This window comes from Equus quagga, chromosome 6, assembly GCF_021613505.1.
Source record: "Equus quagga isolate Etosha38 chromosome 6, UCLA_HA_Equagga_1.0, whole genome shotgun sequence".
Lineage (NCBI taxonomy): Eukaryota > Metazoa > Chordata > Mammalia > Perissodactyla > Equidae > Equus > Equus quagga.
The window spans coordinates 58292800-58319785 of record NC_060272.1 but is presented as its reverse complement, the minus strand read 5'-3'; the positions used below and the strand labels follow the sequence as shown (position 1 = coordinate 58319785).

General features: G+C 37.4%; 1 protein-coding gene across 1 annotated transcript in view; it reads right to left on the bottom strand.

The window, feature by feature from the left end:
• Positions 1 to 26986, bottom strand: part of LRCH1 (leucine rich repeats and calponin homology domain containing 1) — a 191563-nt gene that overhangs the window by 81082 nt on the left and 83495 nt on the right. The window contains exons 2-3 of the mRNA XM_046664360.1: positions 20909 to 21053; positions 383 to 509 (exon numbers count right to left, since the gene is read on the bottom strand). Coding sequence (XP_046520316.1) covers positions 383 to 509; positions 20909 to 21053 — 272 coding nt within the window. The remainder of the gene's footprint in view (positions 1 to 382; positions 510 to 20908; positions 21054 to 26986) is intronic.

Below are 26986 nucleotides of genomic sequence, written 5' to 3'. Positions count from 1 at the left end.
GACTTAATTATATGCATTCATAGAGTGTGGCCTACTAACTTATTTGTAGGCTATTTTGCCATTTTATCCATAATTTATCACCAACTTATAAGCAGTCTAAAAAAAAAATGACCTAACTACCATACGTAACCTGTAAACCTCAGGAACTGTAAATCCTGTGAACTTCAGAAAGTATAAACTACAGGAAACCTGTAAATTTCAGGAACTCTGTGTGTCACAGCCAGGCCAAGATTACTCCTTTCCTTACATAACGCCTTTATCAATGCCTCCCACAACGTTGGCTCCTCCTCCTCCAACTGTAGCAAAAAGTCTCTCTGACCACCTTGATAAGCTATGATTAGTAAACAAACAAAAAAGAGCGAGTTAAAAATCAGTAACATACCAGCTCCATTAACTGTTTGAGCTGACCTATCTCTTCTGGCAGCGATCCAAGTTTGTTGTTACTTGCGATTAGGACTTTGAGAGGCAGACCACACAGGCAGGCGGGCAGGGCGGACAGCTGATTTCGACTGCAAAGACAATACAACAGGAACATGCGTAAACACACCGGCCACTTCATACTGTTCGCGAACATGTTTTTCACAAGCAGAGAGAAAGGAGTGATCTGAGAAGACATTTTACAAATACAGAAAGCCCAATAAAGTTTCTCTATATGTAATAACTCAAATCCCCAGTATATAAGAAAATAAAATATATTTAAAAAATAGAGAGGCATAGGCAGTTCGAGGGAAACTCCCAGCGCAAGGGACTCCTCATCAAGCCCCCTGTAGAAGCTGAGCCCTGGGCCAGCCAGGAGGCAGAGGGGCAGCCCCAATAGCAATGGGATGCTGGTACCAACTGTTCTCCTGCAATGTGAGCAGGAAACTAAGTGAGGACCAAAGCAAGCAGCGCTGTGAAGGCCTCTCTCGTCCATTTTAGTAGTGGTGGGGAAGATCATTTTGTTGCAACTCACAAAACCACCGGGCCGATTTCCAACGTTTTGACTCAGCTTCCTCTTATTAAAGTGAGAGCTGCTGTGGTTAAAGTCTATTTGGGTATCTGTGAGAGAGCTAATTAAAAGAAACAAATAAAGTTGGCCTTCTGGCAAAAACGAAGCTGGAGCCCGGAGGGGTTCAGTTTTGCAGAGTGGCCAGAAAAGTCTGAGTCCAGGTCTCGCCTGGGCTCTGCACGAAGAGGTTCAGAAGTCTTTGAACCTCCTGTCATCAAGGTTCAGTTTTCTGAGAGACGGGAAAATATCGCATTAATGAAATCTATGAAGCATCCATATGGATATGTCCTCCCTCCCAAGGAGCCCTTTTCCTGCTATCAAGTAAGGAGACAGATGGTTTTCGGTTTCCTTTGATTTCCTGGCCATTCCACTGATGAAGCCAACAACCAGGCAGTGAAATTTCTAAAAATCTGTATGTCATGTTATTTGCAACTATTTAGAACTTTTTGGGTATGTGCACACATGCATGAAGCTTCAGAGGTTGTGGTACTGTGTACTTGTATTTATAGGCACACACATATCTGTGTACGTGACAGGGAGGGATAGACACACTGGAAACACACCAAAAAGTTATCAGTGGTCATTTTGGGGAGAGTAGGTACAGTGAGCGCTTTTTATTTTGTTTACTATACTTCGCTGAATATTCCAAAATTCCTACACAGTGTTTTTATAATTAGGAAATAAATACCACTATAAAAAGAATTCATCTGGATAATGATTACATGGGTGCTTCTATTTGTGAAAACGCCTTGAGATGTACACTTATGACCTGTGCCCTTTTTTCTATGTAGGTTATAGTTTAATGAAAGATTTTACTCCTCCACTCCCCCACAGGAGGGGGCAGGCCTCTGGCTAGCCAAGGGGCATCTCTAGCTAATAGGCTAAGAAAAAGCAGGTGTTGTGCTCAGGAAAGAACCTTTCTAATGTGGGTAGCTCCCCTGTAACCACCCTGACATCTCTCCTGCTGCAGGTACCCACTACCTGGTGACTAGGTTTTAGCAAGAAAAGATACGGCCGTGTCTTCTCCCCATTGCCCAGGTCCACAAAGAAAGTGACTTTCAGAAAGAGGCAGCAGGAGGAGAGAGCTTTCTCTAAGAGGGAAGGAGGGAGGAGGCTGAGAGCCCTACAGGGGGTTCCCGGCACAGGAAGGGTCAGCCGGCTCTTCACTCCCCCTGGTTAGGGTGACACGCAAGACAGGGGAGATGGGCTTGCCCTGGCACTCTCTCCTGATCTCTGGGAGCAGCAGAAGGGGGACTAGGGCTGCCAGCCTGTCCTTCTGTCCCCTCACATCCCTCCCGCTGCTCTGTCTCACCCTCAGGAGCCCAGAGGGGCTCTTCGGGCAGGATGAGAGCCTTCCTGGTGCCCTGCTGGGAGAGCTTTCTTCAAGCTCCAAGAAAGGCTCCTTAAGAGCTGGTCCAGTGGCATAGTGGTTAAGTTCGCACACTCTACTTCAGTGGCCCGGGGTTTGCAGGTTCAGATCCCAGGGACGGACCTACACATTGCTCATCAAGCCATGCTGAGGCGGCATCCCACATACAAAATAGAGGAAGACTAACAGAGATGTTGGCTCAGGGCCAATCTTCCTCACCGAACAAAAGAAAAAAAGAAGGCCCCTTAGACACTACCTCCAGAAAAGAGAACTAAGTATTAAAAGGAGGCAAGTAAATAATTTGGAATGTAATTTGTGGTTATAAAATATTTATTAATATGTAACTTCATAAGGTGAGGATTGGTAAATTAAAATGTTAATAAGGCAATTCTATTATATTGGAGCCATATTTAAACTTCCTTTTAATGAGAAGATTAAGGGGACAAAGATTTAGTATTTTCTGAAATTTCTATATTCCTATCTTTCACAGAATTAACAATCACTGTTGGAGAGCTTTCCTGTGTTTCTTCGAGTAGAAACTCAGATCTAAATGACCCCCAGCCTCACAGCCTTAATGCAGGCATCAAATCAGATTAGCAGAGGCTGAATTGGGAGAGCCATTTACCCCACACTTAAGCAATGCCACGGAGGCTCTGCTCATTCAGAAGCATGCGAGTATTTGAGACCAAACGGGATTATTCTCACTGGGATTCTTCCAGACTGGGTACCAATTTAGAATAAAATAAAATTTAAGCTTGTGAAAGCATTTGTGGTTTCTTTGATGGGGATGCATGCTTTTTATGCTAAAAGTTGCTGGTGGAACAGCCTATTTATTTATGCCTTCTGAAATCCTCTATTTAATGTAGTTAATCACCTGTAGACAATCCCGGATACCCAGTCTTCAGTCATATACAGCATGCCAGAGACGCGGGGCTCATTTCTTTCACTTCATCCACCCATTCTCTCAGCCTGGCTTCATATGTTTTATCACAGGATGTTCCTGTATTACTTGTAATTTCCCCAAAGGAAAAGGAAATACACATGCACACAAAAACCCATTAGCGCTCCAGCAAATATTTATAAAGGAGAGGAGAAACTGCATACCCTCTAATCCGATCCCCACTAAAGACTACATCAGCAGCCGGAGCTTTTTGAAACCACTCATCTGGCAGCAATTTTTCTCAAGCAAATCAGTGCCCCAGGCAGCAATCCACTATCCTGCCCCCCACTTGTCTCCTGCAGGCCTCCGTGCTATAAACAGGCCCTTCGAGAGAAGCGTGTTTAAAAATAAGACATAGAGTATCTGATAAGGTAAAGGCCAACATTTATTTTCAAATGTGGCCTGTGAGCCACATCTGAAAGCAAAATTAAAAAAAAAAAAAATGTTTTTTTCAAACTCACTCATTACAAAAGAGTAAATTAGTGGGGGAAAAGGGCCACTCATTCAGAAGTAGAAATTATGGATTCATGGTGGCCTGAGCCTTCCTGCCATCACAGAGCCGAGCCTGCCCAGCACCTCATGTCACTCTCCCTGCCCAGTCTGGGTTGAGGACGGCACGAGGAGGAGTGAGGAGGTGTTACTAGTCCCTTTTATTGCTAATGCTGCTTATTCCATCTTTCTCAGTTGAATGTCTCCCACTAGACTTATGGTTTATTTCCTTGTTTCAAGATGAAACAACAATCCGGACATTTTTGATAGTCTAAGTTTGCAGGATAAATTTCTAAGTTCAAGTACCACTATCCCTCACTTAACATAATTCCTAAATGAAGGAATTCACAAACCAATCACTTCTGTGTGGTTTTACCTTTTAGAGACTTATTTTAATGTATTTTGACTATGGCACTTATGAATATCCATATTTTCAGACTTAATGCTGGTATTTGACATTTGACATTGGTTTATCAGAAAGTTATTTTCCTTAAAGTATGTGACAATAAAACATGCTAAAGTCTTACATGTGACTTTATTATCAGGGCATCATTTATATTTTGTTAATTCTACTGGAATATAACTTTTTTTAGTATATGGGTTCACTTATTAATAGAACATAGAATTCACTTAGAAAATAAGTTATAGAAAGACTCCTATAACAGATGCACCTAATCGATCAGTACAAAGGTCACCAACTGTGGAATTAGAAGACCTGAGTTCAAATCTCATCTCTCCCACAAATCATCTATATGATTTTAGGTAAGTCATTTAAGCTCTCTGGCTCTGTTGTCTATAAAACATAGGTAATAATACCTGATAGGTAGTATCACGATACATGAGATTATAGATGCAAAAGTGCTTAGCCCAACACTAAATCTAAATACAAACATTAACCCTACCCAGCCACTAATGTGGCAAAGCACTGGGGAGGTGACCAGAAAGAGCATATGTGTGCTTGGCTAGGCTTTAGTTATTTATTTTATTTCCTAATTGCTAAAACTTCAGCCACTTTTAAAATACAGTTTCATGTTTCATTCGTTGAAAACGTATACCAACAAAAAATAAAGATGACCACTCGGAGGCATGCTGAGAAGAACCAGGCTGGGCTATAAATTCAGGCCCAAACAAACCAAGTAATTATTTCCAATCTGGAGGATCAGGACTAGGGCATATAATCACATGAATGACTTTTTTCTCTCCCATCTTCTGGGAAAAGATGAATACCTGGGGATCACCATCTCCATTTACTAGTTGGTTTCCAAAGAGTAACAGAAATAACGATGCGAAATCATTAACCATCACAAACCTATTAAGAAAATGTCACAGCGTGCATCTAAAGGGCCACTGAGAAAGCAGGGCAGGTTTCACGGTGTGAACAGCCCATGCTCACCCTGTTGTGCGTCTCTGCCAGGGAAGGGACCGAACAAGCATGCAGTAGTTACTGTTACTGCCTGTTTGGGCGGCCCTGTCCGTGCTTAGTGCGTGACCTCCTATAAATAGTTATTTTACTTTAGCCAAGCAAGTTTCCTTTTTCACAGGATATCTCACCTAATTTTGTTTTCATGGGTTTTTTTGTTTTTTCGTCTTTTTTTTTTTTTTGCGTACCATGTTTGCCTTTCATTCAAGGCAGAGTAACTTTTTTTCTGTTTTGCATACGACGCTTGCCTGTTAATTGTCTTCATGCACACACAACAACAATATCCGTAAAGAACCATTTCCTTTTTCCTGCTTGGTCCGTTCTGAAAAGCCCACCAGGGCAAAATCTCTCAGGCTCACTTCCTCTAATGACTGAGGACTTCCCCTTGGTTGCCAGCCCTCCCCCTGCATGCCCGCCATCATCGTATGTCTGAGACATTACCAACAACAAGATCATTGCTTTCAGTTGCCTGCTGATATTTTGGTCGACTTTAATTTTATAAATATAAAAATTATAAATATAACTTTAATAATATTTTACATGAAATTTTTAATCTTGATTGAGATTATCTATGTGCCAAAAATCTGAGAGTCCATGTTTAAATCTAACTTTGAAAGCAGTTATGCCTCCCACAACTTGAATATAACAATCTTTTGGAAACTTAAAATGTTTCAAAAGTAGAAACAGGGAATCATCATTTCAACTGAATCTTGAACTGGTTCTTGAACACTATACCCGTCATTTCGCACTCTATAGACGGAAAGGCCATATTTTGAGAAGGTAAAGGGTCAACTTTGGAAAAGAGAACTAAAAGAAAAGCAAGAAGCACAAAGTGAGTGTCTACAGCAGAATTCAGGCAAATTGCTGCACCAGCCCTTTCACTGTGCATTTCCCTGTGCATACCTGCACCATATTTGGCTACTGTAACGGAACTGGTTTCCCACAATAACAGCCTATCAGTCTCCTCTTGAGTATAAATAAACCCTTGCTTAAAATATTTCATTTTTTACACCCGTAACCGTCAGCAACCACCACTAGCAACGTCTGTAATTAGATTTCAAAGTGTGGTTATTGATAACTCACCCCTTCTCAGCTATTTCTTCTCCTTTTTTTCTAAGAGCTTTTCAATTCTAAAAGGACAAAGCTCTAAAAAGTATTACGTTTAGTTTCCTCTATAATATTTATTACGCCCTTCTTTCGTTCTAAAAAGGAGCTAAATGTTCAAAATCAAGGAAGTGTTGGATGTTCAAAGAGAACTCAATATCTGATACTAGCAAGAATATTAATCTGCCAAACACCTTCTGAGGCAACAATGTAGATTTGGGGTTTCAAGTATTAAGACTGCAGAGGCCTGAGCTCTATGTCCTAAAAAATACCACTGGGCAAAACACTGTTGCTAGCAACAGACAAACCATCACTAAATGGTAGGAACCATGTATTGACACAGAAGATAATCCCCCCACTTTGTGGAGCCATGTTCCAGGTAGAATGGACACTAACTTCCTGTTATCAGGAAGGTGTGCGTACCTAACTGCCTTCTCCTCTTGCACTCTCCCAAAGGCGGGAAAACATATATTTTTTTACTTTAATATTTTTTTCTCCAACAAAAAAGAAAGGGATATTGGTACTGACTTCAATGAGGACAGGCCGCTCAGATCAAGCTTTACCCAGGGACACTGAGTTAATAAAAGAAATTCATACTAAAAATTAGGATGCCTGAACATTACTATTTATCACTTGAAGACATGTGTCTTTCCATCTATTTCTAGGAATTTTTGAATGTGTAATATAAATTGACATGCATGAATACAAGTCTATGTACATCTCTTTTTTTGTGTGTGTGAGGAATATTAGCCCCGAGCTAACATCTGCCACCAATCCTCTTCTTTTTGCTGAGGCAGATTGGCCCTGAGCTAACATCCATGCCGATCTTCCTCTAGTTTATATATGGGACGCCTGCTACAGCATGGCTTGATAAGTGGCACATAGGTCTGCACCCAGGATCCGAACTCGCAAACCCTGGGCCATGGAAGCAGAACGTCCAAACTTAACCGCTGCACCACCGGGCTGGCCCCATGCACATCTCTTTTTCCCACTTATCCTTCCAAGGAAGTGAGTCTTGAGAGAGCTCCTATCATGTAACTTGGCCACCACTAGTAACTCGGCTCCACTTAACCGCTCTAACACTTTTACAAATCAATAGCATATCCTCTTTCTATCAAATACTATAAAATCCACTTACTTTACCCAAACACTAGATCTTGTGCCACTATTTTTCTTAAGCCATATTGCAATTTGTATGACACAGCATGCCACAAAACGTGATTCAACCATTCAACAAACATTTCTCCGGTAGTTATTACATATAAGGCACTGTGCTAGGCACTTGGACAACTATCACAACAATATTCACAACAATCCTGTAACATAAGCATTAAACCTCCTACTTTTCAGACACTGAAATTGACATTGTTCAGAGAATTTAAATCACTTTAAATTGCCTGGCTGGTGAATTGCTCTGTGCTAAGGTTTGAAAACAGGTGGGTTGAGCTTCAGATTAAAGTCTGTGGTCTTCCCTCAACACAACACAGCCTCTTCTCACTTACTTTGGAATGAAAAGTGAAGACAGAGCCAACCCTGATGGCCTAGCAGTTAAAGTTCGGCGTGCTCTGCTTCGGCGGCCCAGGTTCAGTTCCCAGGCGCAGAACCACACCACTGGTCTGTCAACTGCCATGCTGTGGTGGCGGCTTATGTAGAAAAACTACAAGGACCTGCAACTAAACGATACAACTATGCACTGGGACTCAGGGAAGGAAAAAAAAGAGAGGAAGATTGGCAACAGATGTTAGCTCAGAGCAAATCTTTCCTAACAACAAAAAAAAAGTTAAGATAAAGCAGGAAAAAAGTAGGAGGAGGGCACTGAGTTCTGAGCAGGAGGCAATGAGACGCTAGACTGGCAGTTCAATGACTGATTTATAGAAAAAAGGATGGAGGAAAGGGTCAAAGATCATTTCTGAGATTCCAAGTTGGGACGCTGAAGGAAAACAGGAGCACAGACAGGAACAAGGACCCAAAATACGCTAATTTGGGAAAGAAGAAAATGGGCTTGGTTGAGCACATGTTGAATTCTGAGGAGTCAACAGGCATTTAAGAGGAACTGAATATTTTAGGCACTTGGGGAAATGAGGCCTACTGCTCAAGTGAGTCAAAAGGACAGAGAATATATCTGACACATATGTGGCATGAGCTCTGTGAGAGATTTCAGGACCAAAGATTGAGCTTTGGGGAGTTCTAGAATTAAGGTGCAGGAACAGAAAGAGCATCCAGGCAGGGGAATAGAGAAAAACAGAAAGAGACAGAAAAGCGAGAGGAAAGTATGGGACCAAAGTCAAGGAAGGAAGGTGCTATGTGTCAAAGACTGAAAGGAAGACAACTGTCTTCTACACTTAGTGAATGCCCACTCTGGCCAAGGAGCTGTTTTAAACTTGGAGAAAATATGAAATGTACATGAATCCTGAAACTAACCCCCTCACAAGATTAGGCAACATCTCTCTGAGCTGATATCACCCACATCCTACCTGAACATCAGTCATATATTTTAAAACTGAAAGAATAAAGAAAGTGAGACTTCTTTTATGGATCTTATCACGTAAGGTGGAAGGAAAGGATTCCAAGCTCGTCTTTTTTTTTTTTGAGAAAGATTAGCCCTGAGCTAACTACTGCCAATCCTCCTCTTTTTGCTGAGGAAGACTGTCCCTGAGCTAACATCCATGCCCATCTTCCTCTACTTTATATGTGGGATGCCTACCACAGCGTGGCTTTTGCCAAGCGGTGCCATGTCCACACCCAGGATCCGAACCAGCAAACCCCAGGCAGCCGAGAAGCAGAATGTGCAAACTTAACTGCTGCGCCACGAGGCCGGCCCCCGCAAGCTCGCCTTAATAACTCTTTAAACAAGTGTCTGCAGACTTTGGGCATTGCTGTCAAATGCCCACAGTTGCCTCTGCTAAAGATCCCAGGTCATTCTCTGCACCCAGTACTGAGGTCACAATGGTCTCCTGCTGGGACTAATGTATGGGAGGGGCCACCACTCCTAACAGTTTACGTAAATTTCCTGAAGCTCACCTGTCCCAGTTATTGCCCAAACAAAAGTAAATGTGCTGCCCTCCAAGCACATTCCCTCCGTCTTCGGTTCCCGCCCCCACCACCTACACACAAACAGCCTCTCACGGGCTTTAGGACACAAGATCTGAAAGGAAGAGTTTCACAATCTATACTGAACACCACTGCTTATTTTTCTCATCTACCTATAGTCCCATTCAAATAGTTCACAAAGCTGCACAATTCTTGTATGTGGTGATAAAAATTAAATGATTTGGTATATCAGGAAAATTGTAAATTGTTTTGAAATGGGCAAAACCACTGCACATCTCGCACATCCTTCCAGGTCCTCTCGGCCCTTCATTGCCTATGAGTTATTTTACAACTCTGTCATATGTAGAAAACTGATAGTAATGCAAATAATTTTTGTCCACAGAAATGCAGATGAATTGTCACGAGTGCAGCAGAGTTGCAACTGATCACTGCCCTTTGGATATTAACCAGTTCTGCAACTACTCGTAAATTCCGCCAGCCCCCTAGCATGTGTGTGTGTGCGTATGTGTGTGTGAGTGTGTGTTGAATTCTCCTTTAAACAGGTTATAACATCTGACTGTTTCCTTCATTAATTAATGAGTTAAATACAATCTTTGATAGATGTTCATTTTATATCTGCATGAGAGTCATGATTTTACCTTTTTTTAAAGAATTACCCTTTAACAGGTGATTCATTTTAGCCACAGGGACTCTAGTGTTTCAACAATGAAATCTCAGTGCTGACAATTTAAAGACTCTTTCAGCTGCTTTAGACTTTTAGTCAAGGTCATTCTTTTCCCCATTACACAATACAGAGCTCTCAGAACCTCTGAAAAAATCCTCCCACCCCCTCCAAAAAACAGATCACCTTTATAAAGAAAGGAGTGGGGAAAAGAAAAAACCTTATAAGCAAAAGTCAGAAAAAATTAACAGTTGTTGAATCCAGATACTGGTGAGCGATCGATACATTCTTTGCACTTTTCAGCCCTTAATTTTTTCTCAAAATAATCACATATTTTAATAATAATTTAATTTGTAAATCATAAACAAATAAATGAAGATTTATACATTTAAAAGGTGCTAAATAAAGAATAAATCAGCCTGGATGGCAGCTCTGTACAACACATTTTATGCTCCAGTGTCTCCCGGGCCTCTCTCTTTTCTATTTACATTTCATCTGAGCTTTCAACACATCCAGCCCATATAGATTGCCTGGCCTCTGAAGATGCCATCGTGAAGGCACGTACTTTTTAAGCTCATCCTTTTTCAGGCGTGGGGACAGTTCCTGAAGGATTCCCTGGGTGATAACCATTCTTCTAAACCAGTGTTTACAAACTGGTGTTCCGAAAAGCACTATTCTAGGAGATGCTAACAGGTAGGCCTCACAAAAAAAGGGAGAAAAGTTCTCTGTTCCTTGGAGAGTCACAATACTGGTTAGCACAATACCTGGACTTCTTTCTTTTTTTAAAAAAAGCATAGCTATTAACATCCAACAGAACACTTCTCCATAGAATAGACTTTTGGGAAATGATATTCTACTGACTCAATAATTGAGCCAATGGCATCACTGAGGTTAAACATAAGTAACTTTTTTTCTCCTATGGAGTCTTGCAGCTAAGCTTTCTCTGGATTTATTCCTTATTCATGAAGAGATGAATTAATCACCGAGCAGAATGGATCTATTTTCTTAAATTATTATCACACTCCTTTCTGCCATGGCTTGCCAGTTACCAAATGGAGTATTAGAAAAACACTACCTGATTTCATGAGATTAAGGTAGATAACCTGAGATTATAACACGGTTCCACATAATCCAACTCTAAAAGTGACCCACATCTTCTGGTTACTTGGATCTCACCATTCAGAGAGATCATCTCATTCCATCTGTCTTGACAGTTCATCGGGTCCAGAGAAGGTCACTCCAAGAAATGACAGGAGATGAAAAAAAATGCCTTACAGAATAAACTGCTCTCATCACAAATACATCTTTTGTCCCCTAAACACCCAATCTCTTGAATCTTTCTAGATAAAGAACCACAGAATATGTATTTATTCTTGGCGTAATTTCTCTTCCCTGGAAAAAATGCTATTTGGGATTATTACACATGCTTAAATTCTTGGCTACATTATTTTATCAAGATTTCCCCTCCCTGAGTTCTCAGAGCACAAGCATTCCTTTCAGAAGTAGGATAATATTTTTAACATCATATCCTGCAATTTTCCAGCCACTACAGCATATGTTTTATTACTTTTGAAAATAAAGCGATGCATTTACGTCTGGATTGGGAAGCTGAGAAATCCAATACTGTGTCTCTTTTCTCAAAAGTAACTCTTATAAAAATTTCTTTATTTGTCCAGTTTCTGTAATTGTTACTAACAAGCGAATAAGAACACCAGGAGAACCAAAGTGAAGCCCTGGCGTGGCCATTATGTCTCAGACTGTAATCGAAACCTACTTGCCTAAAGCCCTAATTCCATCTGGACCTTAATTAAAGGCACTAGGGAAGAAGGTATGGAGGATGCTGACAAGATATAAAAGGCAGAGCTCAACAAACAAAAGACTGAAGAATATGAAGTCAACTTCTCAAACTCCAGTTTAATGGGTATTCAAGACGAGTTCTTGTACAGTTTTATAATAAAATAAATGACTCATAGAAATTCAGTTTATCAAGTGAAAGTTTGTTTTAGCCAACCAACAAAGTATATTATTATAAGGGTAAGAGAGTGCATAAGATTTCACTAGTGAGTCAAAAAGTATAGTTCCTGTGCTACACACTCCAGTCATGGAGTCTTTTCAATTAAGAAATCCCAAGATTCTACAACTTTTCTTGCTTTCAAAGTATTACTGTACTTTCACTCCCAATATCTTTAAAGGCATTCTCATGTTTGAGAATTACCCCAAATGTAAAGAAAAGAGAACTAGAAAAGAGATTTAAAAATGTGAAGGAGACTGCAGCGTCCAACATATAAGCAACAGGGTGTACCCAACGAAGATAGAAATAATGGATAAATGGAGGGAGGAGCAAAATTAAAAAAGATACTGATGAAAATTTTTCCAGAGTTGATGAAAGATATGAATCTTCATACTCAAGACACAAAATAAAGTTTATAGCAAGGTAAGTTAAAAATAATACATATCTATATATATCATAGCAAAAAATGCAGAAGTATCAAAGACAAAGAGAAGATATGGAAAGACATCAAAGGGAAAAATATGGAAGATCTTCTACAAACCTAAAACATTTAGATTAGCAAAAGATTTCTCTATAGCAATAGAGAGGCCAGAAAACATAATGTCTTTAAAATACAACAGAAAAGAAGTACCAACTTAAAATTTTATATTAATACAACCTGATACTTTATACCAATAATTGAAACTTCTTTCAAGAATGAAGGGTAAAAGACATTTCAGAAAAAGACTGTATTTATCACAAACGTATCTTACTGAATGAAATTCTTAAGAATGTATCTTATAAAGAAGAGTAAACCCTAAAATGAGTGAGATGAAAAAGCAACCGCAAGCAAAGAATCTAGTAAAAATATGGGTAATACAAATAAGCATCAATTGACTAAAATCAAGGTAAAAAGCAAGGTGGACCTAAAATAAAGAGTAAAAATAATGTATAAGTGTGGAGAGGAGTGCTTACAATTAAAGCTTTCTATGAATGTTAATACTTTTGAGAAGAGGAGAGAGAGATTTTTTACCTTTAGAATTTTAGATTTTTGTAAGTCAAGTATTTATGTCAATGATTTATAGATAATCTTTCTATTAAAAGCATAAAAATATAATGACTAAGCTCTAAACCAGAGGAAGAAAAAAATAGAATAAATAAAACAGAGTATTAAATAGAAGGCAGGAAAAGGCACAAGAAAAAAGCAAAGAAAATCTTGATAAACAAAATACAAAATAAGGAAATATAAATCCACATACATAAGTAATTAGAATAAATGCAAATGGATTAAACTGACCTATTATACAATAGAGATGATGAGACCGCTTTTTTAAAAAATTCATCTGAATTCTATTTGGAAACACATCTAAAACTAAGGTTGAAAATAAAGGAGTGGAAAAAGATATAGGAGAGTGAAAATCACCAAAAGAAAGCTAAGATGTTAAGTATTAATTTCATATAAAAGAGATTGTAAGTCAAAAAAAAGCATTTTAGGGACAAAGTACATCACTATACAATGATAAAACCAGCAATTTGCCAGAAAGATATGCAACTTTGAACTTGGTCTTAAAATACATATTTTAAAAATTCATGGAATTACAGGGAAAACCCAACAAATCGACAACCATCCTATTTTGCTTAAAACACATCTCTGAGTGATTGATATATATTAAGCAGACACAAATTGTGTTAAAGTAGGAAAGATGTGAACATCAAAATTAATAAGTTACATTAATGGATTTACTAGAACCCAGTGTACAACACTTAAAGAGCATACATTCTTTTCAAGCACAGCTGGAATATTTTAAAAATTAACTATGCATAGGCTACAAAGCAAATTTCAATCAATCTAAAGAATCAATATCAAATAAATATTCTCCAAACACAACGCAATTAAATTAAAAATCAATTTTAAAAGATAACTATCAAAATCCATTCTATAGAAAACTTATGGGTCAGGGAAGAAATACTAGAAATTAGAAACAATCTAAGAGTGATTAAGAAATACTACATATCAAAACGTTTATGAGTCAGCTAAAGCACTATGTACAGAAAAATCCACGGCCTTAAACGCTCCTATAAGTAAAGAAAAAAAACTAGAAATTAATGAGCTAAATATCCAAAACTCCAGAAATTAGAAAAATAAACCTATAAAAAAGAGACAAAAGGAAATATGACAGATAAAATCATAAATTAATGAAAAAGAAAATATCAATAGAGTTGGATACTAAAATTAAAACCTGATTTTAAAAAATTCACAATAAAAACAGACACCCTTCTGAAAAAATGAAGAAAAAAAGAAATGCATAAATTTATAGTATTAGGAATTAAAAAGGGGAACCAATTACAGATACAGTCGAAATTTTAAAAAGTACAAAGGCCCTCCCTTATTTAAATATTTAGCTTGGCCTCCTGGACAATTCTCTAACAACTATTTTTATGATTATGAAACTGGCCTAAGGGACATGGAATGCAATGGAGCATAATGTTAGACAAGTTAACAGAGGCCAGAATGCTAAGCAAGCTATAAAATGCCACAGAAATTCCACTAATCTCAATTATTCTTATTTATGAAAAAAGTGTGGCCGGGATAAATCACTTTCCTATTTCCCATCTAAAGTAAGAACAGCTGAAGGACCCAAATATGATGGTGTGACAGCTAAATCCTCTTTAGCTATTAAGAGGTGATGATGATGATGATGATAATGATGGCAATGATGAAGATTATTCCAAAATTCGACCCCTTCCTTCACTTCTGTACGTTCTTTTTTCTTTCTCTGTCCTCACTAACAGTACTTGTTATAAGACTTGGTAAACTGCAATGTTCTTAGAGTAAATATAATAAGTTGTTTATGGATGAAATGGTAATGTTTCAAAGAACTTTTATTACCTGTCTAGTTAGAAAAATAAACGTAATTTGCAGCTTGTTCATTTGAGGAATGAAAAACTTTTTTGCAGAAAAAGTTTTTTTGCAGAAAAAACTTTGAGAATTACTATAAACAAAGTGTCCATACCATGAATTAGGAGTAGGTATTTACCCCATTTTCAGAAAGAAAATCTGCAGCACAAAGATCTTAAAAACTCTAAGATCAGAAGCAGAACTGAAAACAACACATTCTGACAGCACTCTAGCTATCAAAGCCATAATGTCCCTTTTGTGTCTCTTTTTTTTTTTCAACACAAATACTGATCTAAGACAACATCTGTGATCAGGTGATGTGTATAATGGAAAAATCCTCTTTGCAAGTCTTGCCAAGTACGGGCTATACTAAAAGGAATGGAATCTGATAAGAAATATCCTATTATTAATTCATTCACACTTAACAAAACCCGTCAGCTACCAATGCCAATGGACATAATTTTACAGACACAAGAATTTATATTAAAATTTTTAGGGACCACTGACTGTAGGTTCCACGTTGAAAACAAACGCCCATTGGACACACTAGGAAAGACAAAGTTTAAACCATATGCTCCTGTTCGCGCAATGGATAGCCCTGATGGCCACTTCTAATTCTAACATTCTGCGAAAAGTATTTCCAAATTTTAAGGTGATACTTCCAAATTCTAACATGGTTCACTGTGTTTTGGTGTCTTCCTGCTGATCGGTCATTTCACAAAGCATAACCTAGCTACCAAAAGCCAGTTTCAAAATACATTTACTAAAATATTCTCATTTTCCCTTTGAATGAGATAAAATCTTCATAAAAGGATGTGAGATACAAATTTGCCTTAAAGAAAACTTCTCACCTTTTCCTGTTTAGGAAGACACCATCAATTTTCTCAGTTTCTAGAAAGAAGAAATGCTATCTTATAAATTGATAGTGTTTTCAGAAATGTTAATGAGAGGATGCATTTCTTATGGATAAAACTGAAAATCTTAGAAACAATGAAGATTAACTTTTAGTTCACAAGAAAAATATAAAATCTGTGCTTTCTAAGGCAACCCTAGCATGCAGGATGCTTCTCCTAATACTTCAAATAGAGAGCTATATTCTTGAGGATTAAAGATTATTTCTCAGAATGACCCCCCAAAGGAATGTGGGGATACAGGTTTTACAGCCATCAGGAAGTTGGCTCTCTCTGTACATTGTTTAACAGCCAAAAAGGATGCCAGGCTTCAGAAAAGGCGGCCAAAACAGATTCCTTTTATGTTGTGATAACATTTTGTTCAAGAGCCTGCCCTCTTCTTTACAGGCAATGCCTCAGAATCTACTCCTAGTGGATTGGGAGAGATAAGGGCTTCCATGGAATAAACCAGCTCCTGGTTCTGTGTGTTTCACCCTAGCAAAGTACAACCACTCACCAAGAGTTCTGGAAGCCATACGATCAAATGGTGTAGAGAACTTTCATCTTTTGGCAGCCTCTATTCCTGAACCTCTCTGAGATGAAAGTTTAAGCTGAGGTCCCTGTTCTTCGATTCACAACACCCCTCCTGTTGCCAAGAGTTTTGCTACTCTGGATTATTCTATCTTCCTAAAGTACATTTTCTTCATAAGTCTCATCAACAACAACCTCTCCAAAAACTTAAAATAGATTTTAAACTTTGTGAGGCTTTCCTGTGTGACTGAAGTTCAAAGTGTTTGTTCCTATATAGGAACAAATCCTGCTTAATCATTTTTATTGTTCTTGGCCACAGTTCTTGGATTAAGACACTTTATAATAGGAAGAGACACAGTGGCACATATACTAAACGAACATAACCTTTTGTTGTAAACACCAAGAAGCAAAGATTAAAAGCCCAGATCCTTCAAATACAGTCTACATAAACAGCAATAAATTAATGTTTTCCACAAATATGACATTTCTATCATGTGAGAAAATGTAGAAGACACTGAAGTGTTTCTAACTGCATTTCACAGTGAAGATTTTTTTTTCCCGTGTGCTAATTAAACCCATCTCTAGTCTAGCACAGGAATTGGGTAGCTGGAACCAAGCAGCCATTTGACATTTAAAGATAACATCACTAAGAGATCTGTCAACCAAGAAGCTGGGTAAGGCAGTGACATATGACCACCACCACCATCACCACCACCACCATCTTTGTCGTCTTCATTAATACCATCACCATCAAATATTTACGGCTGTTTACTCTGCTGGAATATGCAATAGATCTCGGAGGGTATAATCAACTTTGAATGCTTCCCATAAATTCTAAGCAGCTTCATATGGCATCTCTCCTGTTTTGCAAATATCCAATTAGTAATTTCTAAATGTGACTTATTAAAAAAGAGAAAAATATTTAAAATACCATAAGACCATGTTTAATTTTAACCATAAAAACATAAAATCTGTGAAATTTGAAAAGCAGCTTCTTTGTACTACTTCAACAACTCTTTCTCCCTAATTAATAAAAATAAGAGGAAAATCCTAAGTACTACAAAAAAGAAAGTATTTTCAGGTATTTATTTATAAAATCTGATGAACTTGCCTATTTGTTGAAGTCATTTCAAAACAAGCTATATTTGATATAGTTTACCTTAAGTATGTGCTCAAAAGTAATTGATATTTCTTTAATTTTATGAAATTTATACAGACTCCCCTAATACTTTTAAATTAGTGACAATGTCATGATTTGATTATATACTTCAGCCAAGAATACAAGTTTTTTTCTTTGGCATAATATCCCATTTATAACTATCACAGAAAAAAAACTGGATTAAAGGCAATTCAGTAGTTGTACAAGGCAGCAGGTTTGCAGCATCTTGGGTCCCTTGTTTCCTCCTCAGGGAAATGGATTGGCAGCCTCCCCTCCAAAGGCCAGAAGTCAACAGAAGTCCACCATGCCTCTTCACCACACCCAAGAAGGAGTATGTTTTATTTTGTTGACTTAATTTTCATGAGGGGTAAAAAAGACAAGAAAAGGCCACATTGGCCAACTCTGGCTGTTGTGGACGGAGCATATGTCATGATCACACACAAGCACAATATTGTAAATTCCTCCCGGTTACCAGCTTGGGGTGGCTGGGAGGAGGGTGGCAGTTTGAGGACAAGAAGAACTCACATACACATATACATACAACACTACAATCATGCGGGTGATATTACTCATCATCTTAGAAGACTTACAGTTTAATTAGATGCCACTAGGATTCTCCAGATATTATTACATATTTGCAAATAAACAGACTTGACGGTCACCTACTATTTCACAAGCTACAAACAAATCTTTTAGGCAAACTTAACATTCTACCTCAAATCACTCCCAAACTGAGAAATAGCTCAATTTCAAAAGGTCCAACTCCTGGAAGATATGTTTCAACCAAACCCAGTCATCAAACAGGAGATGAAGTTCTTGTAATTGAATAAACAAGATGATCATCTCCTGGTCACTTTAAAGTTTGCCCTATGTTACTACTTTATGTTACGCATTTATATTCATGAAGTAATAAACCTGATAGAAGGTATCAAAAATAATTACACATGTATATATAGTACCTGGTTTTCAAAGAGTTTAAAGGATGTCCACACACTTTTCACATACCTTGATATAACACCTCTGAAAAGTAACGGACATACTTTTTCTTAATTTCTCCATGTCGTTATCAATTCTTTCAAAGAGTCACAATTCAGCACTAACGAATAGGTCTTAAACATGGCAATATTCAAGCAGCAGATGTGAGCAAAGAAAAACAAAACCGAATGAAAACGACATATATAAATGGGAGAAAGGATAGAGGGAAACCAAAGGAAACAATTACAGACAGAAAACAAAGGTTAAAGAGTTGGGAGTTTAACAGTCCCTTTATTTCTTTCTCCCTTCCATTACCTGAGAATTCATCACAAAATTCTGTTTACAACATACCACATGGATCCTCTTCAGCATCGTCAGTCTCAACGACCCCTCTCTGTTCTTGCCTTACAGAATCCCGAGATCCATACTCCAATATATTCTTTCTACCATCTGAAGATAGCAGTATTACTCTACTCTCAACTAGGCTCAACATGAAAATCACCATACCAAAACCAATTTTACTAATGCTTTTAAAACATAATATAAATTTTAAGATTAGATTATCTGGTGTTTGTAGAATTTTATAGTTTATATCATCCCAGAAGAGATATGTCCCCTATACCCAAAAGTTTCTCAGTGCCTATGGACTTAATGTAACAATAGTGAAATCTATTTACCTGTTGCATGCAGGACTACTAGAGGTGAAAATGTCACAGCAGGACAGGAGCAAGTAAGCAAAGTAAACAGACCAACTGCATTTGTTCTTGGGATACTTCCGCTATGCGAGCTGGGATTAGAGGACAGATGTCTTAGAGAGATGGTGAACCAAAATCTACAGATACTGCTGTGCTGGCTCCATCAGGCAATTCCAAGGTAATTAACATTCTGCTGTAGCAGAAACAGCTTGGCCTGTTCTTATCCAAGAAAACTCAGAACAATGGTCAGATGAACCAGAAGGCTGGAGAAGTGAAAGTTAGATATATGAGCCTTTAGTTTATGCTAATAGCAACCTACATCTCATTTCCCAAAAAGAAGTTAAGGCCACTTGCAAACATGACTAGGATTTTTTTCCACTCCCAAGGAAGATATGCACTCCTAATGAAAGGCAATGGAAACCCATTTTTGACTGCAAAGAAAGCAGAAGAAGACCTGTAACTCTTGGTGGCCAACTAAAAAGAACTAAGAAATAAGTGACACTAGTATCTATCGTAAGTTAACGCTCTACCTAGTTCACTGCGAATTTTACTTTCAAGTTTGGTTTATTTGTTGCATAGCAAAAGGCTTGCTGATCAGGTGTTACCCTTTGCACACGGATATAACGCAACTGACACGAGTGAAGGCTGTGCCCAGGCTTGAACTGTGGAACCTTGCTCTTAGAGTAGACAGAGATTTGATAAAGCAGCTCCCCTCTCTCTCCTGTCATCCCAGATGTGAGTAAAGGATTTCGAAGACAAAGAGCCAAAGTCCAGCCAGCCCAGCTGAGAGTTGCAGCAGCAAAGCCTAAAACCCCGGGCCTTAAAATAGCTGAGTTCTTATCCTCAGGACTACTCAGGAGCACTGATATGTCACACTGCGCTGTGCATAATCAGATAGTCAATACAGACCACGGACCCATCCTCAGTGAATACTGACCTAATTTAAAGGGCTATAAAGACAGCAAACTTCGTATGTTGCTGGAGTTGCTCAGGGCTCCTCCTGACTTTCTCAGGTGGCCTAGAGTACACAGGCTCAGTCAGTGCTAGGTAGCAAATCCCATGGCACCAACAACTCCCAAAGACCAGCAAGGCCCCAATTTGTCCCAACCCCAAGTTCTTTTTCACTTCCTTTAGGTTTCCTCCTCCAAAATCTCCAAAAAATCCAATACCTGAAGACAAAATACCAGCAAGCTTCCAAGCACCAAATGGACAAAAAGTATAAATGATGCCATATAAATTATCTTGAAAAATCCAAAAACATCTTGTCATATTGACATTCAGAGAAGTCTAGCACCAAAAACAATATTAACCACACTAAAAATGTATTTTAAAAGAGATTTCGTTTTTTTTTTGTTTTTTGAGGAAGATTAGCCCGGAGCTAACATCTGCTGCCAATCCTTCTCTTTTTGCTGAAGAAGATTGGCCCTGAACTAACATCTGTGCCCATCTTCCTTTACTTTATACGTGGGACGCCTGCCACAGCATGGTTTGATAAGTGGTGCATAGGTCCATGCCCAGGATCCGAACCGGCAAACCCCAGGCCGCAAAGCAGAGCATGCAAACTTAACCACTGTGCCACCGGGCCTGCCTCTATAAAAGACAATTCTTAAATGATCTTTGTGTGATTTACTTCAAAGGGTGATCAGGAATTGCAAAAAGGAAAAAGAAAACTGATAGAAACTAAAGCATAATCATTCCGCTATTTTTTAACTGAATGTGATTACAATCTTTATAATAGTCAACCTACCTCAAATTTAAGTAAGTCAGCATCTGCAGATTAATGATGGCCTCAGGAATGACTCTGATACAATTATGATACAGATTAAGAATTTCCAGTGATACAAAATGGCACAATTCCATTGGAACTTCAACCAGTCTGTTTTTAGATAAATCTACAAGAGAAGGAAAGAATATTTTGTCAATAAATCTTCAACATAATCCAGTACAATCTTATCAACCATCAATACTTTTTTCTTAACATGTTTTAAAATAAACATTATAATCTAAATTTAGCTCCACATTATCAGTTTTTGCACCGCTGTTACTAAGGTGCTATGATTTCCATTTTCTAGCAGATTAGCTCAATTCATATGGAAAAGTAAAAATACTGCAGAAACAGTTTTAGCTCTCTCTGTAAATTTGTAAATACAGGCCACGTAAAAGGGTAACTGAATCAATATTTACTTTTCACTCTATCTGAGAATTATTTCAAAGTCATCCTCCCCTAGGCAAGTATGTAAATTGCATCCTTTAATATATCTGAATACGTATACTTAACATAACATTTAACTTATTTAATTCAATTTTGCATTCATAACGTGTATTATCTTTCAAACACATCTTTTATATCCTCTGCAAACAAACACATAGTAGATACTAAACAAATATTTCATTCACCGGAATTACTGAGTACCTATATGCATAAGACCGAGATAAACCAATTGTGTCTGTTAAGGACCGACCCCGTGTCTGTCTTGGCAAAGTGTATCCTAGACCGTAGTAATGGTCTACAGAGCAACGTAAACACACAGCACGGTTTACGATATCACCATCTCAACAATAATAAAAGAAGAATAGTCCTTAATGTCTAAATCTGGGAACAGCAGACATAATTGTAGAATACAATAAAACACTGAATTTAAGAAAAGAGCCACTACTCTCAAAAACAATAGCAGATCACCTCACTCTATTAGGAGGGACTCAATCGGTGTGAATCAAGGACGTTCAGTAAATAACATTTCACACAGTCTTAAGGAACCACACTCTAAAGAAAAAAAGATAGGAAGCTCACATAGGCAATACTCTAATGAAACAGAAGAGCTACTTTCCTGAGTGTCTTTCCAATAAATAAAGACATAAATAAATAAAAATAGGCATAGATGGCTTTAGAGGGGAATTCTAAGAAACTTTAAAGGGATAATTCTGATAATATTTAAACTATTCCAAACTATACAAAAAGAAGGAAAGTTTCCAAAGTTTATTTAAACAGTACGCTCTTGGTACCATCACCCAACAAAGAAAGTACACAGAAGGGAAATTACGTACAAATCTCCCTTTTAAATATTGATGTAAACCCTAAATTTAAAAAACAGTAAACAGAATTGAGCAGTACGTAAAAAGATGAACATACTATGACTAAGTGGGGTTTATTTTAGAACCAGAAGGATTTCATATTATTTAAACAATTCACCATATAAATAGAATAAAGGTGAAATAGCATATGATCATCTCTATAGATATTTAAAGATATTTGATAAAATACTGCGTTCAGACTTTTTCTAAGACAACTTTACTGAGTTATATCTTAAATATCATAGAATTGGCCTATTTCAAGCGCACAATTCAATGATCTCTAGAACTTTACTAAGTGATGCATTCATCACCATAAATCAGTTTAGAACATTTATAATCATTCTTAATGCAATTGCTTAATAAAAGGAGAATAGTTGGCTATTTCCTTCCATAATTTACACACACGCGCACGCACACACATACACACGCATATGAGAGAGAGAGAATATTTTCATTTACTGCTAAATCATGAATGATTAGAAACGTTACCATTAAAGTCAAGACAAGACATCACTACTACCTAGACTACTATTACTATTTCTTACTGTTCGGGACTACTAGCCAACGACTGGGGATGAGGAAAGGAAAGAAGGACCAACATTGGAAAGGAAAAGATAGAATTATCACTATTCACAGATATTCTGATTGGTTTCCTGGAAAACCCAAAAATATCAACAGAAAAACTATTACAAATGTAAAAAGGTACAGGGTAGAAAAGCAATATACTTAAACAACAGCCTTTACACACAAACTAGGAAAATTATACAACAGAAGAGACCAAATTGATGATAATAACAAAAGAGTAAAACACCTAGAAAATTTTAAGACACAGACAAAGTTTATATGAAGAAAATTTTACAGTGCTACTAAACAACACAAAAGAAAAGTTAAAACAGTTCAAAAGATATCCCATAATTTTAAATAGGAAGATAACATCAAAAAGGTGTCAGTTCTCTCTAAGTTATTCCTATTTAATTTAATGCACTCCCAATTAAAAAATTACTTGTAGGATTTTTTTTTCAATTTGCTGAGGTTATTATACAAGCTGATTCTAAGTTCACATGGTAAAATAACAATGCAAAAATAGCCAGCTATCTCTCCAAAAAGAGGAGCTATGAGAGAAATCAGCTCTCTTGGACATTAAAAACACATCATAAAGCAGCGTGGTAGATAGATGGGAAGGTCATGGAACAAATTTCAAAGATGGGAAACAGGTCAAAGACACATACATATGGAAATCACGTATGCAACAGAGGTGGCATTTCCAATCACGAGGGAAAAGATGTAAGGTCAGGAAAGAGTTTGAGAGAACTGAATAGCCATCTGAAACAAACACACACAAATAGGATGACTATCTACTGCAGACCTTCTATCGCAATAAATTCTAGGTGAATCAAATAATTAGCTGTAAAAAGTGAAGCCGTGCCAGCACTAGGACAACACACGGGAAGGGTGTGTTTATGATCCTAGCATAGAGAAGGCCTGCCTCTGAGTGACACAAAGCAAGCTTGATACATTTGACACATAAAAACAAAACTCACTGCATTTTAAAACAAACAAAACCTCCACCAAAAAACATAAATGAGCATTAAGGCATGGGGGGCAGTGTGGGAAGGTGGACAATTCATAAACCCAATAGGCTAATTTTTTATACATAAAAAAAGCCCCTACAGTCAATAATAATAAGACAAAAAAAAAAGAAGCAGAAGAAAGAAAAACGATATGAACAGATGGCTCACAGAAAAGGAAATACAAATGGCTCTTCAGCATATGAAAAAAATGGTCAACGTCACTCAAATTAGAGCAATGCAAATTACAACTACATGGATAATATTTTTCACCTATTAGATTAGCAAATATCAAAAAGTTTGATAAACAGGTTGTAATGCTGAGCACATGGTGATATAACTGAAAGAGATTTTAGAAAAATCTATCAAAACTACAAATGTACAAACACTTCAACCTGGCAATCTTTCTCCTCTACAGATAAACTCATACATGTGCAAATGACATATTTTTTAGCATGATTTGAAATAGTGAAAAATAAAAAGCAATTTAAATATCAGTGGAGGTCAGGTTGTATATTAATTTGCCACTAACAAATGTCATAAATAATACTAAAATTAAATCAATCAATATTAACATAATATAAATGATATTTCATGCGATGGATGTAATAGTAAACATTATATTCCATAATGAAATGCTAATGTTATGCAGCCATTAAAATGAATGAAACAGCTTTATAATGTGCTAGTATGGAACAATCTCCAAGATATATTATAAATTTTTTTTAAAAAGCCAAGTACAGAACAGTGTATATAGTATTTGTGGTTTTTAATGAATATTTACATAATTGTTTAAATATAAATAGATTATCTCTGGAAGGCTACACAAGAAACTGGTAAAAGTAGTTGTTTCTGGAGAGAGGATTTCTTGCTGGAGGACAGGAGTGGGAGGGAGATTCCTCCATTACAGACCCTTTTGTACCTTTAGGAAACTGAATGCATTGCTTATTTGATTTTATATATGTATATACATAAGCATATATAATATGTATTATTATAACATATATAGTAACCCATACATATACACACATTTTCAACAACCTCCCACCAGCATTCTTATTCTTTCGCTACACAAAGAAGTTCATTTCATTTGCAAAGAGCTAAGAAGCCTAAGCAAACTGTGAAGTCCCACATATTAAATTAAGGGAAATACAGAGGCGAGCTTCTTTTCAAGAATGGTTAGAACCTATACAGAAAAAACTTCCAGAAAACTCTTGCATTCTTTCTTCCTGAAACTCTTTATTAGACATGGCAAAATTCATGTGCTACAATGTTAGAAATTCGCACAGAAAACTTCTATGTACTGTTTCCTTCAGGTTCAACTCAAACAAAATTCCACGGAGGTTCCAGTTTACATTCAAAACTTTATCTTTCCTGAGAACTGCCAGAACTATATTACCAGGTTGAATGTTTCGATAACTGTTTTAAGTAATAATAATGTTTTCATTAGTTTCAGGGACCCCAATGCTTTTGAAACCAAAAAGTATAGGGTTTTTTGTAGAAATACTGTTATATAACTACCAGCCTTTTAAAAGATAATGGACATCAAATTAATAATAAAAACCTCTCCAATCCGACAGCAGAAGACTGCAGTTCTAAAGCTACAACCATCTGAGATATTTGAGAAAGTTACTCAATTCTCTAGGTTTCTGTTTCTAAATAGGCAAAATTAGAGTATGTGCAACTGATGAATTCTAAGATTCTTTCCAGATCTAAGATTTCTGTGACTAAGTAAACAGTATTCAGAAATCAACTATTTTCTGTCAAAAGTATTCAGAATCCAAGTGATTTTGTTTCATCATCATAACGAATAGCAGCACTTAAGTACCCCAAAAAGCTATAAAATACAAACCCACATGGAATAAATACTGACACACTCTTTTAATGAATTTGTCATTTCATTGTAGAACCTATATTCTATCACATAAGGTGAATTTTAAAAGTGCTCTGCTTTCAAAATTGGGGAAAATGTAATGGTAGGAGAAGAAATTATAAAATAGCTTATAAATTAAGCTAATATTCAATCCTGGGCTAAACTTATTAACGGCATCATTATTAACAATCTGCTAAAAAATGCTCGAATAATGTTCTAATTAGTGTACGTCTGATATTTTCATTGCTACTTACAATACAGATGTCACTTGTTCTCCTCCCTTCTTATTTTCTCCTCCACAATCTCCCGATTGGAGGGGAAACTTGTGCCCTTTCCTCCCTGTGATCTCCTCCCTGGCCATCTAGCTGTGCATCCCAGAGCAGGAGCTGTTCGAAGTGCTGGTCAGGGCTTCGGAAGAGATGGAATTAGTCCTGTCTACTGAGAGGAAAAGGAAAGACACCTGGCAAAATCTAAATTTCGCCTCATTTTAAATTGTATCTGATAGCTCCCCTTTAATCTTTGTTTTTAATTGTGCAATTCTGCAAGTATTTTTTCAGGAATCCTTTCTTTTGAAAGGAGTCAGGCTATCCATAATGCATAAATAAAGTTATAAGGTGTTAACTGTGGGCATCTGCGGTGCCCGAGCCTGCAGTGTTAGCCAAATGAGCAGACCTCTGTGTCCACAGAGTTAGTGAGAATCTACCTGTGCAATGTGCCCCCTGCCCTCCTGGGTTTGTGTTCCAGTTTCTACACAAAAAGGGAAGAAATTGTATTACAAAATCTACACATTGCTTCGACTCTTCCAATGCCTATACAAAAACAGTTGCCTAGATCAGCGCTGGTCAAATTAACAAAAAGCTGAAAAACAGAAAAACAAAAATTTTCCTCTTTATTTTAGATTCATTACCCATATGAAGAATTACATGTATTCATCAATATGTACTGACCACATGGTTTCTGCAGAAATGAAAAACACATAGGCCTACTTTTAAGGAATTGATTTGAAAAGTGAGACAAGGCAAACCCAGAAGAATCATAAGATAAGATGTTCTAATTGTGCTTTAAAAAAAAAAAAAAAGGCACAAACAAAGAGCTGAAATCCTGTTGGGTAAATAACATTACCATCTGCTGAGCGTTTCCATCGTGCCAGACACTATATCTGGAGGTTTGCATCTGGTAGCTCACTTAAACCACCACAAGGAGCAGTGTCACCACCAATCTGAAGACGAGGAAACTAGGTGCAGAAAGCTAATGTGACTGCCCAAAGCCACAGAGATAAGTAATTACACTCACACCTAAGCACGTCTAACTC